Source organism: Chelmon rostratus, chromosome 14 (assembly GCF_017976325.1).
Source record: "Chelmon rostratus isolate fCheRos1 chromosome 14, fCheRos1.pri, whole genome shotgun sequence".
Classification (NCBI taxonomy): domain Eukaryota; kingdom Metazoa; phylum Chordata; class Actinopteri; order Chaetodontiformes; family Chaetodontidae; genus Chelmon; species Chelmon rostratus.
The window spans coordinates 15,802,180-15,825,319 of NC_055671.1; the positions used below are offsets into that span (position 1 = coordinate 15,802,180).

Sequence of the window (23,140 nt, forward strand, 5' to 3'; positions counted from 1 at the left end):
GGACAGTGAGGTTATTTTATACAGGAAATTATCGAGATGAGGAGGTCAGGAAGTGGCGAAAGAGCTTCTGCACTTCCAGAGAGCTGTCAGTTGTCGTAGCATCACCACAGGTCGTAATCGCCATTTGAATTGGCAAATCAAACAGGATGAGTGGGATTGATGCGGAGCCTCTGGTGCCCCGGCATAATAGATTCAAAGACAGAGAGATCAGTAGCCACATGGAGAGGAGAGGAGATTAGAGGGTCAGGCGACATGGAAACAGACATCAGCATTTCTTCTTTTATCCGTCCCTCTGGTCCTCTCTCCTTCTTCCTCTCCCCTCCCTTTCCCCTCTGTCGTCGTCTTTCTTCTTTCCTCCTCCGGCACTGGATTTGGTTCTGGATTTGTTTTCTTCGACTCTTTCTCTCCATCTCTTTCCTCTCGCCTTCTCTCTCTCGGCTTTGCTGCCATGGTTACAACATCACCCCTACATGAAGTGCATCTGCAGAGAACACGGGGAGGGGGGATGGAGAGTAATTTAGTTCAACAAAACACCTCATCAAGTGTTCAGGCATCTATTGACGAGGATATTACCTGCCGCAGTGCCAGGAAAACAGCTTCTCAGAAAGCGTGAGTGCTTGGTAAGCAGTTATATTTTGCTGCTATGTTTTGAATAATTGGTCAAAATATACTTGTTTGTTCTCCTGATAGTCTTCTAGCTGCAGCCTCACTGTGAGAAAGACTTCCTTCACACTTGTTGGTCAATTTTAAAATGATTTGACAACTTCTTAAAGGCTTCACGGTTTGAATGCTACTTATAGCTATGAAAGAGTGCGTCAGTTATGTCAGAAGGCTTGAACTTAATATATATAATTTCCAACACACTTTAGTCATTTTGTGATGAAATAATTGAGTATATGCTTATCGTTTTTTTTCCCCATGCACCTTGCCTACCTCTGCTGCAGTTACTAATTTCCTGCACTTAGGTATATAGCTATAGCTCCATAGCTACTACTTCCTTTTGAGCAACTCTCTCCAAAGCATAAAACTAAAAGAAGGCCAGTGTCCAGTCAAGTTTCAAATTTGGATGGTTTCCCCTCACACCTCTACGTTTACTGGGAGGAAAACTGATTTCCGGAGAGAAGCTTTAGGTTGGGCTGACTTGTGTGGAGGAGCACGAGTCTGTGAGGTTGAACTGAAAGTTTCTGTAGCTCATAATGTCAAATAAATAAAATAAAAATTTAAACTAAATTTCCTATTTAACTGCATTGTAGCCACGCTCGGAATTGCTCTGTGTGACGTCAGATTGTTAATAATTTATCATTTATGTGCGGGATTAAAAAAAAACAACCTTACCCTAACTTATTTGCTTTCCTATCGTAACATGAGAAGATTGATATTGAACTGCAATGTCAGCAGAATAAATATAGTTAGCTTAGCATAAAAAACTGTCTGCTAGGATGTGGTTGTGGGTTTTTTTAATGTAGGCATGTATGGGGTTACCCCCCACCTTACCTCATTTTAAACATGCTGCTATGTTTATTTATTTATTTTTTCACCTTGGGACAGAGCCAACTAAGCTGTTTCCCCGTTTCCTGTTTTTATGCTAAGCTAGGCTAACTGGCTGTAGACTTACATTGTAACGAACGTGCAACTATGAGAGAGGTGTCAGTTGTCTCATCTAAATCTCAGCAAGAAAGCAAAGCATTTGCCAACATGTCAGGCGAGTCCTTCAATTAGAGTACGTGACATATTCACCAATATATATGTGTATGTGTGCGTGTGTGCGTGTGTTACCTGTGTCCCCGGGATAGGCCCAAAGGGGTTGGTGGGTCTCAGGACAGGCTGGTTGTACATGACAGGCTGCGGGGGCATCATGGGAACGCCCCCCATCTGATGACTCATCTGAGGAGGGAGCTGTTCAGAGGGCGGGTGGAGGGAGAAGGCGGGGAGCAAACAGGGTAACGAAGACAGAGAGAAAAACATAGATTAATCCCAGCAGAGTATGAGTGAAAGCCCTCTGAATGCATGAGTGAGATCAGACTGTTGTTTACCATTCCATACACAGGCACTTGGGGTGTCGTCATAGGAAAAGCCACTGGTGCTGGAGCCTGTACAGAAAAACAGAGGAACACAATTGACCGTTGCATGGCTGAGCCAATCTTAATCTTGAGTTAAAAGTTGATTGCAAACACCCTGATATTGTCAGCGTCATGTCTAACCAGTCAAAGATGCCCCCGAACAACAAAGACAGAAATGCTCTGACTTTCTTAAACAGTTGCATTCATTTGCATGTAGGAGACACCGAAACCGGAGCAACAAAAAGAGGTGCAACATTTAACAAAGATGAATCGAGGTAGCAGATCGGCAGCCTGTAATAACCACAAGCGATGGAACAACAATGCTAAGGCAGCACAATAAGTAAAATAACTCCCTTTTCCTTTGATAATTCACATTCAATACAAACAACCTAATAGTAAAAGTGGCACAAGGAAAGATTTTTAGAGCAAAGCCAGAGGGGTTTTAGGAGGATGTCAGGATGAAATCAGATGCAAAAAAAAAAAGATTGATGAGGACAAGAAGTGAAGAAAGGTACTTACATAGCCAGTATAGATCATCCCATTCTGTGGAGGGTTACAGAAAAAGAGAGTTACAACAATCAAAGCCGTGCTCATGCAGAGAAGATAAACCCAACCTTTGCCCATTCCTCATGTTCCAGTCGCCTCTACTTTCTATTCAAGCCGTGCCGCCGGCTTTCCGAGCCATTTGCTGAGTAAATGAGCGGTTTGAGTTGAGAGGTCAATCAGTCGAAAATGAAAAGATGAAACCAGACTGAATGGAAGAGACGTGGCGATAATTAGAGTGGAGCACAAAGGACGGAGGCACATTTGGAAGCTCCTTCAAAAGCCCCAAATGCGGCAGAAAAAGTTAGAATTGGCCAACAGGTATATTTGATGAGTTTCAGTCCAGGATGAGATATCGTATCATTAAGAGAAACTAACTTCACTGACAAACTGATGGATGGCACCGAATTAATACACAACACACCACTTCTTCAAAAGATTTCTGCTAGAGGTGTCCAGATCCTGTAAAATATAAAGACCTTCATGTCAGGTTGAGTTTGTTTTTCATTGTCTGTCATTATTTTGTATCTGCCAGAAAGCTCCTGCTGTGTTATTTTTATTTAAGATGATTTTCGCAAATTTATGTAATGAAATTCACTACATGGAGAATTCAGACGTCTGAGGATTTTCTCTGCTTTGAAAATCATGACATTAGAGCTGCAATGATTAATTGGTTAATAATAATAATTGGGGACTAGTTTGATAATCAATTAATAATTCAAGTCATTTTTCAAGCAAAAAACTGCCAAATGTTCTCTGATTTCAGCTTCTCTAATCAGACTTTTCTGCTTTTCTCTATTTTATATCATTAGAAACTGAATATCTTTGGGTTTTAGACAAAAGATTTGTCTAATTTGAAGACAACACCTTGAACTCAGCAATGGACAGATATTTTATAGGCTAGGCCATTAATCAGTTAATCAAAAAAAATATCGCCAGATTAATTGATCATGAAAACAATCCTTAATTATCCAACTTCACATCAACAAATGAGAGTGCAGGTGGTATACAAGGCTGATGATCAAAGAGAGACACTGGGGTACTCTTAATGTCATCTCTCATGTCTAAGTGTTGGCAGGCAGTAGCTTTTCCGTATTTCACTCGCTGCACAGAGCAGTTTTGTGTTTGTGTGTCCAACTGGAGTGAAAGTCAGATCAAACAGGCACAAATTAGCACTGTGCAGGTCCAGTTTTGAATTGTCCTGCATGTGACTAACTGTATATGCCCTTTCTATCTTGCATAGGTCTACTCAGGCAACAAAGGTTAAAAAAAATCTGTGAGCGTGCAGGAGCTTTGCAGTAAGTATGTGATCGTGCCTAACTCTGACCCAGTAAAAAAAAAAAAAACAGTGCGAGTGTGGCTTTTAAGTTACCATCTGAGGGACGGGCATGGGTGCAGGTGCCATGGGATGGGTGGTGTGAGTCCAGTTGGTGCTGGTGCACATGGTCTTGGACTGCCAACCACTTCCTCCTGTTGGCTTCTTCTCTACCAGCTGACTCCACTGGAGCTCCGGCCTGATGCACACACACACGCACACACAAAGCATTAGCAGCAGTGATTATGCAAAAAACAAAAGAGAAATAATGAGTCATAAGAGAGTGTGAACGGTGATAAAACTGGATAGGCAGCTGAGTCATTTGCTCGTGGCTAAGTTTAGACGTTGTGAAAAACCCACTCACTTTTTTGCTGGCGTCCCACCAAACTGCAGGTCTGCGAGAGGGAAAAAAGAAACATAACATCAGCTGACAGGAAGCAACACAGCGATGACTGAATATTTGGAGAGAGACGCTGCATACTCACTGCCAACGAGGTTGGCTAATGAAGAGTCCAGATCATTGGGCAGCATTTTCCCAGAGTGCAATGGGGCTCCAGGGCTGTGGATTTGAGTGGGTGGGGCGGGCTTTAGCAGGTCACCTGACATCCAAAGGTTACCATGGTAACGTGAAAGGAGAAAAGAGGGGAAAAAATGAGTCAAGAGCGTGAAGCAACTGGGCATCACTGTCACAGCTCATCCGGCTCTGAGCAGCGTGTGCGTGAATGGGCATGTATTTGCACGCTGCGTGTTTGCGCGATTGTGTGTGCGTTTGTTTGCGCATGCAGGCCTACCTCCCCAGGCATTGTTATTGTTGGGCACAGTGTGTGTGGTCTGGATGGGGGTGAAGTTAGGCTGCAGGGTGAACAGCTCACTGGTCAGGTTTGGCACACTGCAGGAAGGAAAATGGATCATTTTTATGTAACTAGAAAACACCATTTTTCAAAGTCTAACTTATAAAGGCAGCCAGGGATAAAGAAAAGGCCTGGTCGATAAAATGTAACGGCAAACCGAAGGATAGGAGTTTGTAAAAGACAATAAAAATCTAAGATTACACGTCAGAAGAGTATTACATGCAGAAGATTTTACACTGTGTGTGTGTGTGACTACAGATGTCAGACTCACTGGTTGTTGACGGGTACGATGGGTGAGTTGGAGAACAGATCTGTGGCCCCTCCGCTGCTGTTGGCGCTGCCCACTGACTGGGTGCTGGGTGACGCATTCGGTGTCTGAATGTCAATCACCTTATGACCGTCCTCCTGCATGAGACGCATTAACAGCACAACAGGACATTTCCATGGTTTATAAAGAGCCCTGCAGTACACATGAATAGTGTTAACCTCCTCCGGAAAATGATTTCTCATTTCTATTCCCTGTGTTTTTGATTTGTCCTGGATGCTTCTTTAAATGGAAAATCCACTGCAGAGGGTCTCGAGACTTGGACTTCATTTTCATTCTCTGTGCATCTCTGTCCGCTACGGGCCAGCAGCCAGAAACGGTGTATTTCACTGTATTGCAGGATTAATGCACTTGTCCGTTCAACAGTGCGGAGGACAAAAAGACTTCACGTTCAGTTTTGTTCACAGTTCACACAAGCGATTTCAGTGTGCTTTTCTCACATGAAATCACAAAGCAGTTATTTTGTGAAAAGGTTTGCGCACTGCCAGTGATCATATCGTGGTTTAATTCGATACAGTAGTATTAGTGTGTAATATCAGCAGTCTAAACCGATATGTGTGTGTGAGTTTAAAATTCTCTTGCATGTCTCGCCTTGTGTTGCTGCAGTCTGTTGTCTTCTGTCTTGTCGTCCATACGGCTGAGAGAGATCCCAGTGCTGGAGAGAGAGGACACTGCACTGGACAAGGTGCTGGATCTGGAGGTGACGCACATACGTACACACACAGAAACACATTTTTGCAAAGCCTGCAGAGTTTCCACAGCTGCTATTTTGCTTTGTTTTGCTTGTTTCTCTTTTTTACTGGGTTGCACTTTAGCGTGCTTCCTTACTTTAACTTTTAACAAGATTTTAACAAGAGTAAGAATCTACAGCCACGCTCGCAGCTCTGTGAGGCTGTCACGCTCATAGTAAAGTGTTGGGCAGATGGAAAGTTTGATCAGGTGATGCACTACATGAAAGGTCTGAGGATGATGACAGTTGTCAGGATTCATCCTCTGGGGACCATGACTGTCTGCACAAAAATTCATGGCAATCCATCCAATAGTTGTTGAAATATTTAAGCAGTAGTAGTAGTGACAGTATAGTAGTAGAAGTAGTACAAGTACCACTTATACAACAGCAGTAGCAATCCCATTAAAGTTAAAGGTAACTATAATTAGTTTATAACTAAATCGCTAACTAAACTAATCATCCCTGTCAGCCTCAGTTGTACTTTACGTTAAGTGCTAATTAGCAAATGTTAGCATGCTAACACAAGACACTAAAATGATAAAAAACAGCAAATAGTACCTGCTAAACATCATCATGTTAGCATTTTCAGTGTGGGCATGTTAGCATGTTGACATTAGCATTTAGCTCAAAGCACCACTGTGCCTAAAAACAGCCTCACAGAGCTGCTAACTTGGCTGTAGCTGCTTAGACTTTTTGCTCAGTTTGTTTTGTAATGAAAGTAGTATTAGTAGAGCAACAGTAGTACTGGTGGTATTGGTCCATGTAGCAGCAGTAGTAGTAGGAACAGCAGTAGTACTAATCGTAGCATTAAGTGGTGCATCAGATCTGAGTAGCTTTTTTGTGATCTGATTGTACCTGCTGGCGGTGGAGAGGTCCTTCAGCTTCCTGCCCTCCAGAGAGGCTAGATGCTGCTCCAGAGCCTCAAGGAGAGAGCTGGGAGCCTGAGGAGGGGGGCAAATCGGGGGGGTGGGTGGTAGGTAGGATAACGTAAGAACAACAACCAAGTGGACAAAATGGGACACACTGCTTTCTCACTCCAATCTCCTCACCTCCTCATTTTATGTCACTCGCTCACATTCGCACACACAAGCAGCAGCAAAATTAAGACATCGTCCTCAGATTTTTAATTTACTCTACCACCGCGTTATTTATCTATTTATTTTTGTTTGATTTTTTTTTTTTTTTTTTTTGCAATTGGTTTCATCAGGTTTGGTTGACCAGCATGCACACATCAGCCTAGGATCATGCAAGCGAGTCCACAGCAGAACTGACAGCTCAGGACAGAGCAGAGCATCTTCGCTGCAGGGCTCCACTGTCGGAGAAACACAATGAACACATCTCTGAACCGTCTAATGAGCCCATGCAGAGGCCAGCAGTGCACAAACGCTCTCGTAAACACACACACTTACACACAAGTACACGAAAAGAAAGTCACAGTCCCAAAATTAAGAGTTAACTCGTGGATTCCATGTTAGGTTCAAGTTCAAATTAAAGTATTAGTCTTTTGATTTTGTTTTGGAAATCAGGCAGCAACTAAACAAAAGAGCTAAGTACAAATAATTTATCCCACTGGAAGCCAAAGACGTTAACTCAGTGAAATGTAGACGTCTGGTGAAAAACCAGGTATACACATTGAGCAGCTGGCCAGCACTCCTTATTGGAAAACAAAAAGGATGGATGGGTTCATTTGGACCACATGTGATACCACGGTTTTCATCTAGAGCCTTACATTTCAGCACCAGATAACACACAATGCAAACACAACAAGCAAAGAAAAGATTTCTCATATACTTATTTTAAGGGGGAAAGAGAGTAAAATGCGAATTCTGGATATCCTTCTTCAGAGAAATCTAGAATATGCTAAAAGTTTAAAAGTAAAACAGACACATATCTACAGCTCAGTAGAGGCATGGGTCACTATGTGGTTGAATAAGGGCATATAAGGTCTTCATAAGCACTACAAACATGGCATTAATTTTAAAGAGTCAGCCCTTTTCAGTTTGTTACCTGATTTGTCACATTAAAAATCCAATTATGTGTCCACTGAAAAGGATACGTTGCATTTGAGGCCTTCAGCATTATATGCAGTACTTATGATGGCATTATGTACACCTATCCAAGTCATATTTGCAGAAACCTACTTAATAAAAACCATTCGCTGCTCTCCCCACAGCTAATGCAAAGGGACATAATCTTTTTCAGGAAAATGATTTGAACACTGCTTATATGGGCAAAAACCTATTTCATAAAGCTGTGCTGACTTATTTGTAGAAGACTTTGAATGAGGAGACAAGCCTTGATATTTACACTGTGAAAATGCCAGAAAGACTGCAGGAAAAATTCAGACAGATACTAAGCCCCGATAATGGACATCTAAAATATAAATCTGCAAAAAGAGGCCACAAACTTTTTGTTATTCAGCCACATAAATGCTGCTTTCAAAGTCTTACCTCAGAGTAAAATTTGCTCTACAGTGAGTCAGATAAGAAAAATAATGAAAATCCTGCACTAATGCTTAGAAATTGTGGGGGGAAAAAAACGAAATGTGCTTCAAGGCTATTTGCAGGTCTTCATTTATTGTTTCCTCTCTATTCTAGGCTCAGAGAGAAAAGGGAGAAAAGGCGAAGGAGTTAAGGGGAGCGAAGAAGAGAGGAGGAGGACGGGGCAGCTGCAGTGTGGGCAGGTCTGTAGGGTGAGTAGGGAACGGGAGCGTTTAAAATGAAGCATTATGGGATTGACTTGACGGATTTAAGTACTGGTTGACTGACTGGTTGATTGACTGATTGAGATGAGATGTAGACTGACCTGTGTGAGATCGGGGCTGTCGCCCTGATCTATCCCAACTCGCTGTGTCACAAAAAAGGAGGGAGGAGGGGTAGGGGAGGGAGGCAAAATAAAAAATAAACCAAATGTAATAGTAAAACAAGGAATAAACCAAAAAACCCAACAGAGTAACAGAAAAGGGAAGAGGCGTGTGAAGGAGGAAGAGGAGGAGGAGGAGGGAGAAAGAAGAATCAAACCCAAGCATTCATTACTTCATGCAGTGGCTGGAAAGGAAAACAAATAAAAGACAACAGAGGAGGAGGGGAGGAGGGCGCATGCACACGCATACAAACACCTATATATACACAGTAGATGTACACACACACACACTTATAAGAACACACACACACACGCACAGTGAGGTCTGGAGACTGGTTTGAAATGGATGCTGAGCACATCGACTGATTGACCAGGCAGGGCAGAGAGGGCAGACAACAGGTCACATGACTGCGAGGTAAGAAACATCCAAAAGGAAGACACTCAACTAATGTTGACTTTGAACAGAAGGACAGGGGAGGGACACAGATGACACACAGACAAACACACATTTTGTTAGACAGGTAAAATGAATGGGTCCTTAAAGTCAACGTTAGTCTGTTTTGTTGCTGCTGTTTTTGGATCGAGCGGCTGCACCCCAAACCTTCTTCCAAATGGGATCGAAACCAAGCAGAGAGAAAGCCTTTGAAGACGGATGCTATGCAGCCTACAGAGGATCAAACTGTTTCTATTCACTGTGAGGCCTAGCGATGACTGCAACTGTTAATTGGATAACAGGCATTATAAAGAAAAATGTTTGGTTTTTTTTAAGAAAAGGAGGAAATAAAATAAGAGGAGACAGAGATAGTGATAGAAAAAGAGCTTGCTTGGGCATGCAGTGCAGGCATGTGAACAGGCAGCACGCGAGGGGTCCCTCAACTGGAAGCTCTACATGAGTGGCTCTCTGACAGGCTAAGACTCAGCCATTAATCACTGTTTTGGAGTAACCCCTTCCCCAGGTCAGGGCAAGAGAGGGACAGAAACAGGAGAAAATCTAAAGGCAAAAAAAAAAACATTAATGAGAAGAAAGCCCCCGGACGCTGATCTACGGTCAGTTTTAGCTCAGGAAATACCAACCGCAAATCAGATCCCAGAGGTAACAGAAGTCTGGAGCAGATCTCAACGGGTTAAAGTGGATTATTGTCTCTGAGTGTTAAATTCTTCTGACAAACAGGAGATCGGGATAAAAGAACATGGAGGTAATGCTTATAGGAGAGGAGACCGTCGAGATTGGCTCCAGACAGATATTCTCGCCTTATCTGTCTCCTCTGAGGAAACAGGAGCAGCGGGACAAACGGACGTTACCTCTGCCACTTTGAGGAACTCGGACAGTTTGGTCATCCTGTTGAGGAAAGTCTTGTAGATCTCCAGAGCTTCTTTGCACTGGTTCTTCTTCATGTCAAAGTATTTCTCTGTGTGTCAGAAGACCACAATCAGCATAAAATCACTATTTATTCAGAAACGAGAACTAAGTAAATTTGTCATTAATATTTATTTTAATGCACTGAGGTGCTAGATGATAAAACTAATGAAAGTGTATACAATAAAGAAAAACTGCTGATACTGATTTGTCCTGATTAGCCCGCACGTCTGAAAATAAATTCCACATAGAGCCCCAGTATCCATGGTTGAAGCACCTCAAATCAGGTCAAGTAATAAATGAATCATTTAATGAACTCCACACTAAGGAGTGCGATGGTCTGTTCTCAGCCTCTGACTCCTCATAATTAATGAAAGAAAAGGTGGTCTTTATAGTCTTTAATTGGACTGCGAGAGACAGTCGGGGGAAAAATTGATTTCCCCTTAAAGACGGATTGAGCAGAGTCACAGTCTTGTGATCTCAGCATCAGAGGCAGATTACTGCATAAATACAAAATGCACTCAGTAGAGCTTAACCCTACAGCTGCTGTGTTGTATGTGTGGTTTACCCAGCATGTTGATGACCCCTTCATTGTAAGCAGCAAACAGCCGTATGGAGTCTTTGAACAGCAACATGAAAGCTGTGTTGATCACCCCGTTGGTCAGCTCGTTGGAGTTGGGCTGAAGGAAAGAAAAAAAGGAGAGACAATGAGATTGGATCAAGATTTTACACACATCTTGTGTCTTTAAGTCAGACGTTTACCTGGAAATCCAGCAGTGCATCCAGCTGGTTCTGAATGGTGGGCAGAGTCTTGATCAGCTTCTCTGTGTTCATGGTGCGCATCACGCCGTCAGCCCTGGTATCAGACAAGAAGGCATGCACACAAACATCCATGCAACACACACAGGACTCATCAGGCCTGCAGACTAAGGTGTGTATGTGTGTAAGGAGGTCCGTGAGAACCAACAGAGTGAAGCGTTTTAGTGTATATTAGCAACAAGAAACACTCTTTAAAGTGAGACTGTTCATTTTGAAAGAGAAAACAAAACATTCTTCCTCCTACATGTGAATGAATTTATAAGCCTTATTTGTTCTGGTATGACCAGCAGCTTATAGTGGATAGCTAAATTACTAGTTAACAAACTTCACAGGTGGATGTTACTGGTTTAGTTCGCTGACTTTTTGACCCTTATTTACTCATGCTAATGTTACAATGAAAACTAGCTATTAGCATTCTTTAGCATTTACCCGTTAGTCCATATTTTCCACTTGTGGCCATAGAGGCCGCAACAAAAGTCACATGGGCTTGCTCTAAGAAAAAATTGAAAACCTCTTTGCTATAAAGCTGAAGTAGAGGAAAAAATAAAAATACATTTAGTGCAACTGCCATCTGCTGAAAATTGTGAAATAATTTTTGCTTAACAATGCCTATAATGCTCCTCCATATATGTGACATGTATACATGTATGGCAGTGTAGTGTGTGCTGAGTTTGTTACCCTCTCTTCATCTTGGTGAAGTCCACTGCTGCTAGTCTGTAAGACATGGCTTTTTCATTCAGGTAGCGGCTGTAGCGTCTGATGAAAGTTGACATGTTGTACCCTGGGGGACACAGAGGGGGCGCTGCAGTGAGAGACCAATCACCTTGGCCTACTTTCACACCAGGTTAAGAAGCCATAATCCCTTTCATATGAAATGGACTAACTTCTCCATGAGCTTCTCCCTGATGTGTCAAACTGGCCCTTTGCACCATCTTACCTTGAGATTTATTTATTTTGTTATTTTATGCTTTCAAGTATATTGAATTGCGAAGTTACTGAGTTTCCATTTTCACTAACATTCAGCAGCCCCTTGAATCAAACAAAAGCCACATTTGTTTGTAGCTTTTCTTTGAAGTAGGCTCTGAAATGGGCTTATTGATAGTTTTGCAGAGCCGGGGAGAGTCCGAAATAAAGTCATTTTGTTAGACGTGCAGCACTGCTGAGTTTACACACAGCCAAATGGCATTAAATCACCTTGTAGTGCAGCCTTATCTAGAAAGTTGTTGAGGTTGAAGAGCGTGTTTCTGGAGGCAAGGTACTGCATCAATCTCTGATAGAAAAAAAAGGACAAGAGGAAAGAGTTAGTGACTTATCTGATGGCATTCAGTGTTATGTCATGTCCACACAGACACAATAGCAATGAATTAGCAGACAGGAGCAGCTCTGAGTTTGTTGACTTCATCAAAAGGAAATTTAGACTTCCTCCAAAACTGTCGCTTGACGCAGGTAGCATAGGTGCGGTTAGACAGTAAAATAGCGGATCTCGAGCTCCAGCAGCAAGAAGCATGCAGAAAATCAAAAGCACAATCCTGAATAATGCAGCAGCTGAAGAACAACTGTTTTGCAACAACAATCCTCCATTGAAACCCCAAACTGGTGTATATTTATCCATCTCTCCCCTCACCTGTCAGTCATCACTTATAACGTTTTTATTTTGTTTCATTTTTAGTGTCAGCGTTGCCCTGGTTGCCAGGTTGGAGCAGGTCAACTCGCACATGTCATGGCCCATTTTAATCCCGGGTGCTGACTCCGGCTGCCCACAGGGAAGTAAAGGTGCCAGTTCATGTGCCTTTAAACCTCGCAGTTTTTCTGGTCACGCAAACCCAGGCCTCCTTGACACATCCTCTAAACGTTGTGTCACGATTTGTGTTGCAGTGTCTTGTCTGAGATCATTTAACATGCCTTGGCTGTTGCTCTTGTAGTGCGAGCAGTGTAGTGAGTTGATTTGTCACGCCGGGCATTGAAATGTCAGCTGGATGCCTCATCAGTCCTTGTTGGAGATGTGGAAGATACAGCTTCAAAGAAACTCGCTGCAAGAGTTGGAGAGAAATTGCTGCAACCCGGTGAGCAAAATGTCAGTCTCTGGTCTCTGGATGTTTCATCTGTTCATTGACTCCTGTGTGCACTGTTCTGATGCTGTATTAATAGTTTATCACCTACTGTGGGGCTGCAACTAATGATTTTAACATTATAGATCATCATTTAGTCAATGGAACTCTTAAATATCATAAAATAGTGAAAAAATGTCCATGCCTTCAGATTGTCTGTTTTGCAGACCAAACCCCAAAGATATTGATTTTACAATAACATAAACCAAAGAAAAGGGCAGTGAATAGTCAAACCAAGAAGTTAGTTCGAGCAAGTGTTTGTCTTTTTGCTAAATAAAGGTCTAAAACAATTAATAGATTATCTAGGTTGCCGTTGACTGGTCTTTCAGTACTAATCTAGTGTGCCTCTCCTGAAGCTGATACTCTGCAGCACACCAGTGTTACAACAAGCTGAACAAAGCAATCCAGGCATGGATTCTTGTGGACCTCCAAACTTTGAACACCCAGGATTATGAGACCAATAAGTGATCATGCTTGTAATTATTTTTATCGCGTTAAGAGAGAAAATAATTTTTAGAGCTCATTAAAACAAGCTTGTTATGCCAAGATAACAAACTGCCGGGCAGTTTCCACGGGCTTCCACACGCCGGTGCGTTCAGCTCACCTCGTTGCCGTACATCATGAGGTGGTGTGTGGTGATGAGCGCTTTGAAAACCACTATCCAGCTGTTACTGGCCGTGCGCTCCAGCAGCGTGTCTGCCAGGTGGGGGATGCTGACGTTCAGCTCATTGGTGCAGTGGATCAGGTCTGGGGGACACACACAAAAAAAAAGACATGCAGAAAACTGTAAAGCGAATAAACATTAGAGATCATTTGTAAAAGGGAGGTTTGACTGCTATTAAACTCAAACCTTGGTTGTTCACTTCCTGTAAGTCACTGTGAATAAAAGCACCAGCCACGTATCAAAATCGTAATTTATAACCTCAGAGAGCTTACAGGTTGAGTTATTATGAATCGATGGAATGAGTGAACAACCATGATGAATGCGGTCTTATCGACTTGTGCATTCATTTTGCCTCGCTCAATATCAGCACACAAATCAATGAACAAATGATTATTTAATAACAGTCTGTATAGACAGATGAATCAGGACCAGGGCTACTGTATCACAAAATCCATTTTGTGGCTGTAATTCAGCAGTGCTACCTACTACTCCACCAAAATGCCAATAACATATCATCTGAGAAGATGGAAAGTTATATTACAAGGTCAATTCTATTTAGCCACAATCAGTTCAAGGGATGCAAAATTTAAAAAAAGAAAAGAAAATACTGTCAAGTGAATAGACTCTTCCAGACTGTCTTTGTTAGCGGTGATGGGCTAAAACTGAGTTGATCCAAATGTTTACTCTCTGAGACTCGGGTCCAGAGTGTAAATTGTCTGTTCAAAGCAAATGTTAGACACATTTCAAATGGAAATAAGCTCTGTGTTCTGCTGTGTGTCGGATTCAAAGGTCCCACGAATGAAAAGTTAACTCTGCCTTTTTAAAAGGCAGCAAAACAACAGTTTGCCCCAGAAATAATTAAATACAGATAATACAGTGAGTGATTCAGAATTCAGCAGTGAACACTACACATGCAGCTACAGACTGGAGGAAGAATGGCCTAAATTCTTCAAGGATTTCTCTGCTTTAAGGTCGAAATGTGAAATATGTTCAGCATTTGTTTAAGCTTTAAGATTTACTGACTCAAAGTTAAAGAACCAAGCTTTGCATTTCTTTCCCTTTAAACTTGTGTGTTTTACAGTAAAACCCTTCATATTAATGGACTATAGGGCATTACTGTATAGCTGCTCCATTTGATCAGTTCGGTGACATTTATCAGCCAGTTTAAGATCTTTTCTGATTACATTTATCTCACTATTTTGCTCTGGAGAACCTTGTTTAGATTAATAGACAGTGTTCTCAGCAGTACTGTCAGATTGTGCAGATAATTCAAAACCCAGCCAGGAACAGGGTCTAATAGTAGGGCACATCAGATTTTCATTGTTAAAAGAACTGGAACAAAAGTAGAACATCAGACAAAAGTGATAAAATATAGACAGAGGCAGTAAAGCACAAATCTGAACAGATTAAATGAAAAACAAGTCAATCATACAAAAACAATGATGACATCCTAATCTATTTTGGCATATGCTCAACTGAAAACAGCACAAAGACAATATATTTAAGGTTTCACCTCATCAGATTAATAGATTTTAGTAAATATCTGCTTATTCTGAATCTGATGCAGCAACATGTTTCAAACAAGTTGGGACAGGAGCAACAAAAGACTGGGAAAGCTGTGGAACGCTCCAAAAACACCAGTTAGGAACATTCCACAGGTAAACAGGTTGATTGGTAACAGGTGATAACATGCAACAGATAGTAACAGAGACTGTTGAGCAACTGAAGTCTATTGAGCAAGAATAGAAAAGAATTTGACTTTCAAAACTTCAAGAATTAGAGTCGTCAGTTCCCAAATGCTTACTGAGTGTTAAAAGAAACTGTGCTGTAACACAGTGGTGAACATGCTCAACTATTTTGGAGCATATTGCTGGCATCAAATTCAGAATGAGTGTAAATTTACAAAAAACAATAAAGTTTAGCAGTTTGAACATGAAATATCTTGTCTTTGTACTGTATTATGGGTCCAAAAGGATTTGCAAATCATTGCATTGTTTTTATACACAGCGCCCCAACTTTTCTGGAATCGGGGTCGAATAAAAATGTCTTAGGTCAAACCTTGAAAGTCAAGATGAGAAGCAGTTTTAGTTGACTTTGACAGCAGAGCACAACATGGCAAAGAGCAGCGGAGCAGCAACTAAATCAAACATACAAGACAAGTGCAGAAGCTAAATTAAAACATCCTGATGCAGTAAGTGAAACCACTGAGGAGGCAGAGGAAGTGAACTTGCATTCAAAGACAGACGGAGAGAGAATTTGTGTTACTGTGAGAAAAACTTCAAGCGGTCTGGTTTCTGAGGCAAATCTTTGGTCTGGTGCTTCCACAGGATCAGAGGTTATCAGGGTTTATTTGAAAGCTCTGTGATGTTTTATGCGCCTGCTGAAACGCTAGATACCCACAGTCCCAGTTGATACCACGGTTAAATGTTTAATGCATGTCAAAGGCACCCGGAGCACCCGCAATTCTCTGCAGCTAATGCTTCAATCCCCTTCAGGTTTACTTTATTTCATCTTATTTTTGAGTGTGAAAACCACACATCTGTAACAATATTTGTTATAGTTTTCATCGGCTTGTCCGACTTTTCCTGCCCGGTTCGAGCTCTCGCTCTGCTGCATTAAAGTCATGACGTTTGGTCCCCTGCCCTACGACCAAATTTTTCCAATATCTGAAAATGGGAGGTGAAACATGTAGAAAACACGGTAACAGCGCAGTAACATCAAAAAAGACCACCATGAATCTGATCTTACCACTAAAGAACATGAAAATGGCTGCAAACTTGGAATCACCCCGATTTATAATCTACTTTTATTGTAAGGGTTTTTCAGTCCCTTGTCCTAATTAAATCTCAGGGCATTAATATCAAAACTGTACATGGTAATGGTAGCGTTCAGTCATGCTTTACACATTGTTAATGGTTTGTTTGTGAATTTCCTTCTGGCTCAATAATTAATGGGACCATATTGATTCCAACTAATTAATGTTTCCTGTCAAAAGAGAACACACAAAAACACACCAGTAAGGTGGACGTGCAGCACAATTTTAGGCTGAAACAACAACTATTGGATGGATCACTATGAAATTTGGTGCAGACGTTCATGTTCCCTGTAGAATTAATTGCACTGGCTCATCTGAGCACCATCATCAGGTCAAAAATAAAAAACAAACAACATCCCCATCAGCCGCCCCATCAGCCAGTACTAACCTGTAAATGTTAGCATGCTAACAGGCTAAACTAAGATGCTAATAACATTATTGTGTTGGCCTCATTTTTGGTGGATCCCCCATGGACACGTGTGGACAAACTCTGTATTTTAGCTGCACTGAGGCTGTGAGGAGCATGAGGTTCGTCACACGTCTTTCCTTGGTGAAGTTTGGATTGGTCACATTTATGTAAGTACTGCAGGACTGTTTTATGCTTGTTTGAGTTGTTTTTATGGAGAACTGTAGAAGGCTTAAGCTAATTAAGCTAACAGGGTGTGTATATTGGATATCTTAACAAGTCAGCCGCAATATTTTACATATTTGCTTTGATTCACAGTTTGTTTAAGTCAGTTTAAATGCTTACCAACATATTTGTGGATCGTGTTTTCTACTCTGTGAACAGTTTCCTCAAATACACCAAAAAAAGGAAGACAGTGTTAGCTGTCTATGTTGGCCCAAAGCACCACAGTGGCTAAGCACAGCCTCACAGAGCCGTTAGCATAGCCTGTTTAAAGGCACTATTTTACTTCTCACTGAGTAATAAAAAGCAAAGCACTCAGGCTTCTACGTTAATACAATTACACCTACATAATAGACCTTCTTCAGCCAAATATTCCATGTTGGGTCAACCTCTGTGTATTCCTTTGGGTGATAATACATCAGCTGGGATTTAATCATCGCCGTGTGACAGCATTGGTAGCCAGAGGGATGCGATGAGTTATCGGCTGCATGATTGCCAGCTCGGATTATTGATAAGATGTAGACCACGCAGGAAATAATGTTTGCAGTAACACGATTAAAAATAAGATTTAGGTGACATTTATACAACAGAAGTTAAAGGCGTTGGTAATGCTAGTTGAGACAAAATATAAAACTAGTGTCTCAGAGAATGTGTGGCCGGAGGGAATCTTACTGTAAAATGCAATAAAAACCTTATTCAAGATGTTTAAAGACCTCGACTTTAGATAAAATGAGTAATCTTTCAGGACCTGAAATCGAATTGAATTTTAAGGTCATTATACTCCCACATAAACGTGGAAGTGTTTGTGCACTTGAAATACAATACCGCCACACCTCCCGCTGGTATTTTTGTTTCTCTGTCACTATTCCAACTTCTTCTCAGTGACTTCTCTCGCTTAATTTGCCTGAAAGGCCGAAAACGTGGCTCCCGAGGAGCAAAAGGCCCATGATTATTCTCAGCACATCTACAGTACATCACTATTACAGCCATGACACACAACCAAATAAATCACACGCTGAATAACACAACTAACTGTGCTTTCAGGGGCAGAAGGTCATTTTTGGCCTGATTACTATTCTGCGTGTGATGGATCTGGTTTCTGTCGACACTCTCCACCATCTCAGCCATGCAGAATATCGCCTAGTAAAATGAAATCCCATTACTCTGTCTGTCATGCTCATCACTTGCTACAGGATTGTAAATAATCAGCATTGGCCATTTATGTCGCCAACCAGTCTGTCAAGGTCATGACATATTATGGAGAAGAAAAAAAATGCCAGCGAGACCTGGGTTTGCTCACTCTGAGTAGCTACAATGACCAGCATTGCATTTGATTTATCATGTGTTGCATTTGGAGAAATGGCACAGCAATTCATCTTTTCTTCCCACTGTGTCTGGCAAGGATGGATCAATAACGAGTTGAGTATATTGTAAAGGAAACTGAAATGTCGTCAGTATTCATCAAACCTCTCAGATTAGGTAAACTGATTCAGAATCGCTGCCCAGGTGCAGACGCAGAAAAACGTTTCATTATATTTTGTTCCTTTAAGCTTATTCTGTAAACCACATTGATTTTGTTCTACTTGCTGGTGTCATTCCTGCTGAGGGCTTTTACGCACCCCTAAAAATACCAAGTAGGCCTTTCTGTCACTTTTTATGACCCTGTTTAGCCAGGCAAGTTGAATAAGAAAAGACTTAAATCCAGCTGTGGTGGGTGAGTAGCACACATCTGAGACCCGACATCGACCCACAGTCATGTACAGCTGACTCATCAGAAGCTCCTTTAGAGCAGTTCATTGCCTTTTCTTTCCATTCTTTATTCACTTCCTCACCAAGGCCCTCTCAGCCAGTCGAGGGATTAGATCCACTGACCTCCTGATCGCAAACACACTTCCTTCCTGCACCTTTCCCTCACCTTAGAAGTGCAGCTTCTGCACTCCATAAATGCCAGAGTCGTATGTTGCATCATATCACGTCCTGGATGGAGAAGAGGGGCCCTCCTGAGAGGAAATAGTGAGTGTTTTATCGGGAAAGCTGGTTAGAACAGCTGCATCTGAATGGCTCAAGTACAAAACGCTCATTTAGCTAAAAATTTCAATGCAAGCTTCCAGGGGGGTGAATTGAGCCAGGCCTACAGTTTCTGCTTTGGTGTGGAGTTTTTTATTCCAGTAATGATCAGAGTAAGAGCCGGATCGGAACAAAACTGCCTAATATAACCACCTCGACCAGAATAAACCCACCCCATTCTAAGAGAAACTTCATTGTCCTTGAGAGCGCTGGTATAAACCTTTTTCTAATCCGTTTGATGGGTGGAAATTTGTCATGTAAATGCTCTGGTTCTATTTTTAGAAGATATGCTCTCACCCTTGAGTTAAATGACATTTAGTTTCTGAGAGACTCCGACTCATGGTGGGTGCTGAAGGTGGACGACCTTACCATTTAATAACTGCAGGGGTGCTATGTTCTTACTAAACTGTGGCTCTGGTGCAAAAGTAAACCAATAACGGCCCTTTAGCTAATTATTTTTTTCAGCACTTAAGACAATACTTTATTTTGACTTATCATTTGCCTTGAGTTTCTTTCCGAATTAAAAATGTTGTCGCAGTCAGTGTCAACTGTAAAGTTTCCATCAGCACCGGCTGAAAGGTAAATCATTTCCCTCACAGGTGGTTATAGAAGTAACATCACTGAAAGTCTAAATAATGCTTTTACTGGTAGCCACCATCAACTTGTACTGTAATTACCCAACGTGATGATTCGAGAGTCTAAAAAGAGGCTGTTTTCATCTAAGTGCATTACCAAACTTGCTTCTGAACCCTCTCAGACGCCCCCACTAAAGGGCTTCTCTGCTTTAGTTGCCTTTTTAGCGATACAGGCCTAATTTAGATGTACTATGTTGAGGCGCCCTGTGGCACATCTTGTGAGGGAGCCCAGAATTCCCAGTGTCACCTCTGCTGTGGACATGACCGACTAATCCTGTGCCAAACTTGCCGACTGACTGGCTGGGCGTGTAGCTGGATGACTGACTCTCAGGCTGTTTGGCTACCTGCCTTGTTGTTTCTCTCAGACTGATTTATCCACATTTCCTCTTGATATCTATGCTACCCCCCCTTCGTGTCTGTCTGTCTTTTGTAGCTGTTGGACAGACTGCCTCTGAGTCTGACTGGCAGCACCATTGATTCCCTGTGCTCTCCATCGATCATGTCAAGTAATTATAGTGAGGCAGAAAAGCCACCTAACCTAATAATCACTGGTAAAAATCTACATGTGAGGATTCCTCTCTCTCCCCTGTGTGCATAATTGCTGCAGTTTGCACACACGGGTAATTAGCACAACGTGGAGATAAAGAATCTGTACTGACACCAGCATTGCTCTGCTTTAAACACCTCATTTGAACACCCACCAGCGGAGGTACAGCACACAAACACACACAAGCACACACACACACAGTATGACTCTCTCCCTCTCGCTGCTCCTCCATCACCTCAGGACTGACAGCAGTAACACATTCATTAATGATAATAATGCTCCAGGAGGACATGACAGTCAACTTGGACGCGAGATTTAGGTGAAAATGTTGGTGATGCTGCACGAATAATTCTGCACTGAAGTGTCTCCAGGGGATGTAAGCGCTGCCGCTGATAGTGGCGTTAATAATGGATAGGCCTACACTGTAAAGCGGCTGGTTGCAATATGATTAGCCTATAGCAGAGTGGCCTATTTCCCCTGAATGACATGCACAGACAGTACCTGGCTGATCGCCCCTCGCCTGATATCAAAATTTACTGCTTGAATTAATGCCCAGGTGCGTTGCCTTGCTGCGTAAATCACAGTTTAATCTGAGGGAATGTGATGGTGCCTAATTAAAGAGGCTGAAAACATAACCGGGCCGGATGAGAGAGGGGGGGTGGGGGGTGGGGGGGGTAAATAGATGCTGTTTATACAAGCTATCCTTTGTGAGGAAAGATGCTGGTAGCTTGATGCATGCAGGCTATCTATACAGTAAGCACTGATGGTATGCTTAACCTACAGTCAAGGTGTTTCTTCTTGGGTCCGCTGACTTCATGCGTCGTGGCCTTGCAGACGGCTTTGCTGATGGCAGATCCGGTCATGCTGTGCTGCGCGGCGGCGATCCGGTCCGTCAAAGACTGTCCCGACATGTTACTGAGGAGGAGGAGGAGGTGGTGGTGGTGGACGAGGAGGCAGGCGGAGTGATGGTCGAGTCCGGGTGGGGGGAACCGGGGAGGGCGATCAAAATGTCTTTAGCGGCAGGGAGGAGGGTAGTGCCCTCTGCGAGGATCGGCCGTGTGAGCGGGAGGAGGAGGAGGAGGACAGCAGCAGCGTACACCGGCGAGGATCCGGTGGGAGAATTCATGCGGCGGCCAAATAAAACATAAGACGGTCACATCCAGGGAAGCGTTTAATATTCAGTCGACGGCATCAGGACGAGCCAGCTGCGGGGATGAGATGCGTGAAAAAAAAATATATAATCAGAGCATCAATAGCAGCTTGTAAGACAGCGCAGCGTCAGTAAATGTATCCCTGAAATCAGCCGCTGCCAAGGGTGAGAAGATGCCGGTGCGAGGGCTGAATCCGAAATAACGATGGCAATAATCGAAAGACTACCGGTGGTTATTATCGGATCTGTGCGGCATCCCCTATGACTGAACACTCGTTTTGCTCAAGCGATATAAAAGCATTGTCCTTTCCGTTTTTGCCTCTTCTTCGCCCGGTTTCTCCTCTCAATCTATGCAGAGATCCGACCGCAAACACCTCTCTGGTCCACACAGCACCCCGCGCTGGCTGCATCTAACCTCAGCCGCTTTGATTTCCCTTTTCTTTTTTTTTTTCTCTCTCCCCCCAGTCTTTTTAATCTTCTTACAAAAGGGTGTATTTCTGTGTTGAGGGTGCCGATAGGCCAATTCAGATTTTTTTTTTCTCTTTTTTTTTTTTTTTTTTTTTTGTCAGTCAAACTTGTGCGTAAAATGGCAGTACATGAATCAGGTGACTGGGAGAGGAGGGCGATTGGGCCACTTCTCGGGTCCGGGGAGGGCATCTTAAAGCAGAAGGCTGCCCCCGGTTTTCAAGGCAAGTCGAGGCATCAGCTGTTTTAACACCTCGGTGCGTGCGGAGGGTTCAATACATGCTGTGCTGTCCAATGAAATGTAGACACATGCAGGGAGGAAAATCCATGATGATATCAACTCAAGGTGTTTCATTTGTAGTGTCCCTGCTTAAGCCTATGTTATAGTGTATTTTATGGAATTACAATAGTCATTCCACATCACAACAGTCCTATATGGCACCTGTGTGCCTATGACCCCACAATGATGGTGTTTTATTATGGTGCCATAATAAAAACCGGGCACAACATTCCTCCGAAGGTTTCCATATGGTGACATTTCTTGTAGCCTTAAAATGACTTTCCCGGGCTGTTCCGGTTTGATCCGTTTAGTTCCAACAACATTCCCAGTTTGAGTCTCAGTGACATTTCATGGTTGAGTAAACACCACCAGGGAGCAACCAGTGCTTTATTTTAAAGACCAACATCTGAGGAGGGTTTCCAAAGCTTCTGGTAACGTGAGAGGAATTTTCTGTAGGGAGCACATCTTTTATTACGGGAATATTACCGGATTAAATCGTGAAAGGAATATTTGGAAACCACATGGAAACGTCTCTTAAACTCCAAACAAAACTTGGCTTTTGCTATTGGCTGTAATATTCACTAATGTATTTAATAGTGAAGTCACAGCTCTTTATGGCAATTGTGAGGCATATGTTGAGGTAGGAAAGTTTCAGAGGAAAGTTGGAGATACTGCTCTATAGGACTGCAACCAACAATTACTTTAATCGTCTAATAATCTGCTGATAATTTAGTTTAATTGATTGTTTGTTCTATAAAATGTAAAAAAAAATCTGAACTATGTAGTAATTTTCTAAACCCCAAGGTGACTTCTAAGTGCTTTGAAAGGCAACTGGACTTGCTCGAGGTTCTAGAAGACGTTCCGCCTCATCCTCTTGCAGGATCATTCACACCACAGGAGTCGTTGAGGTCACATGTGA

At 42.4% G+C, this 23,140-nt stretch overlaps 1 protein-coding gene across 1 annotated transcript; it reads right to left on the reverse strand.

Moving 5' to 3' along the window:
• Positions 1-355: 355 nt before the first annotated feature.
• Positions 356-21,237, reverse strand: LOC121617807 (phosphatidylinositol-binding clathrin assembly protein-like). The gene is made up of 18 exons (XM_041953041.1): positions 21,108-21,237; positions 13,575-13,717; positions 12,057-12,132; positions 11,541-11,643; positions 10,806-10,899; positions 10,612-10,723; positions 9,989-10,095; positions 8,630-8,671; positions 6,631-6,765; positions 5,041-5,159; positions 4,710-4,807; positions 4,404-4,517; positions 4,283-4,313; positions 3,976-4,117; positions 2,580-2,603; positions 2,034-2,090; positions 1,777-1,896; positions 356-481 (listed from the first exon to the last, which is right to left on the reverse strand). The coding sequence occupies exons 1-18, from the start codon at positions 21,235-21,237 to the stop codon at positions 467-469; spliced, it is 1,662 nt and encodes a 553-aa protein (XP_041808975.1). The 3' UTR covers positions 356-466.
• Between the last annotated feature and the right edge of the window lie 1,903 nt (positions 21,238-23,140).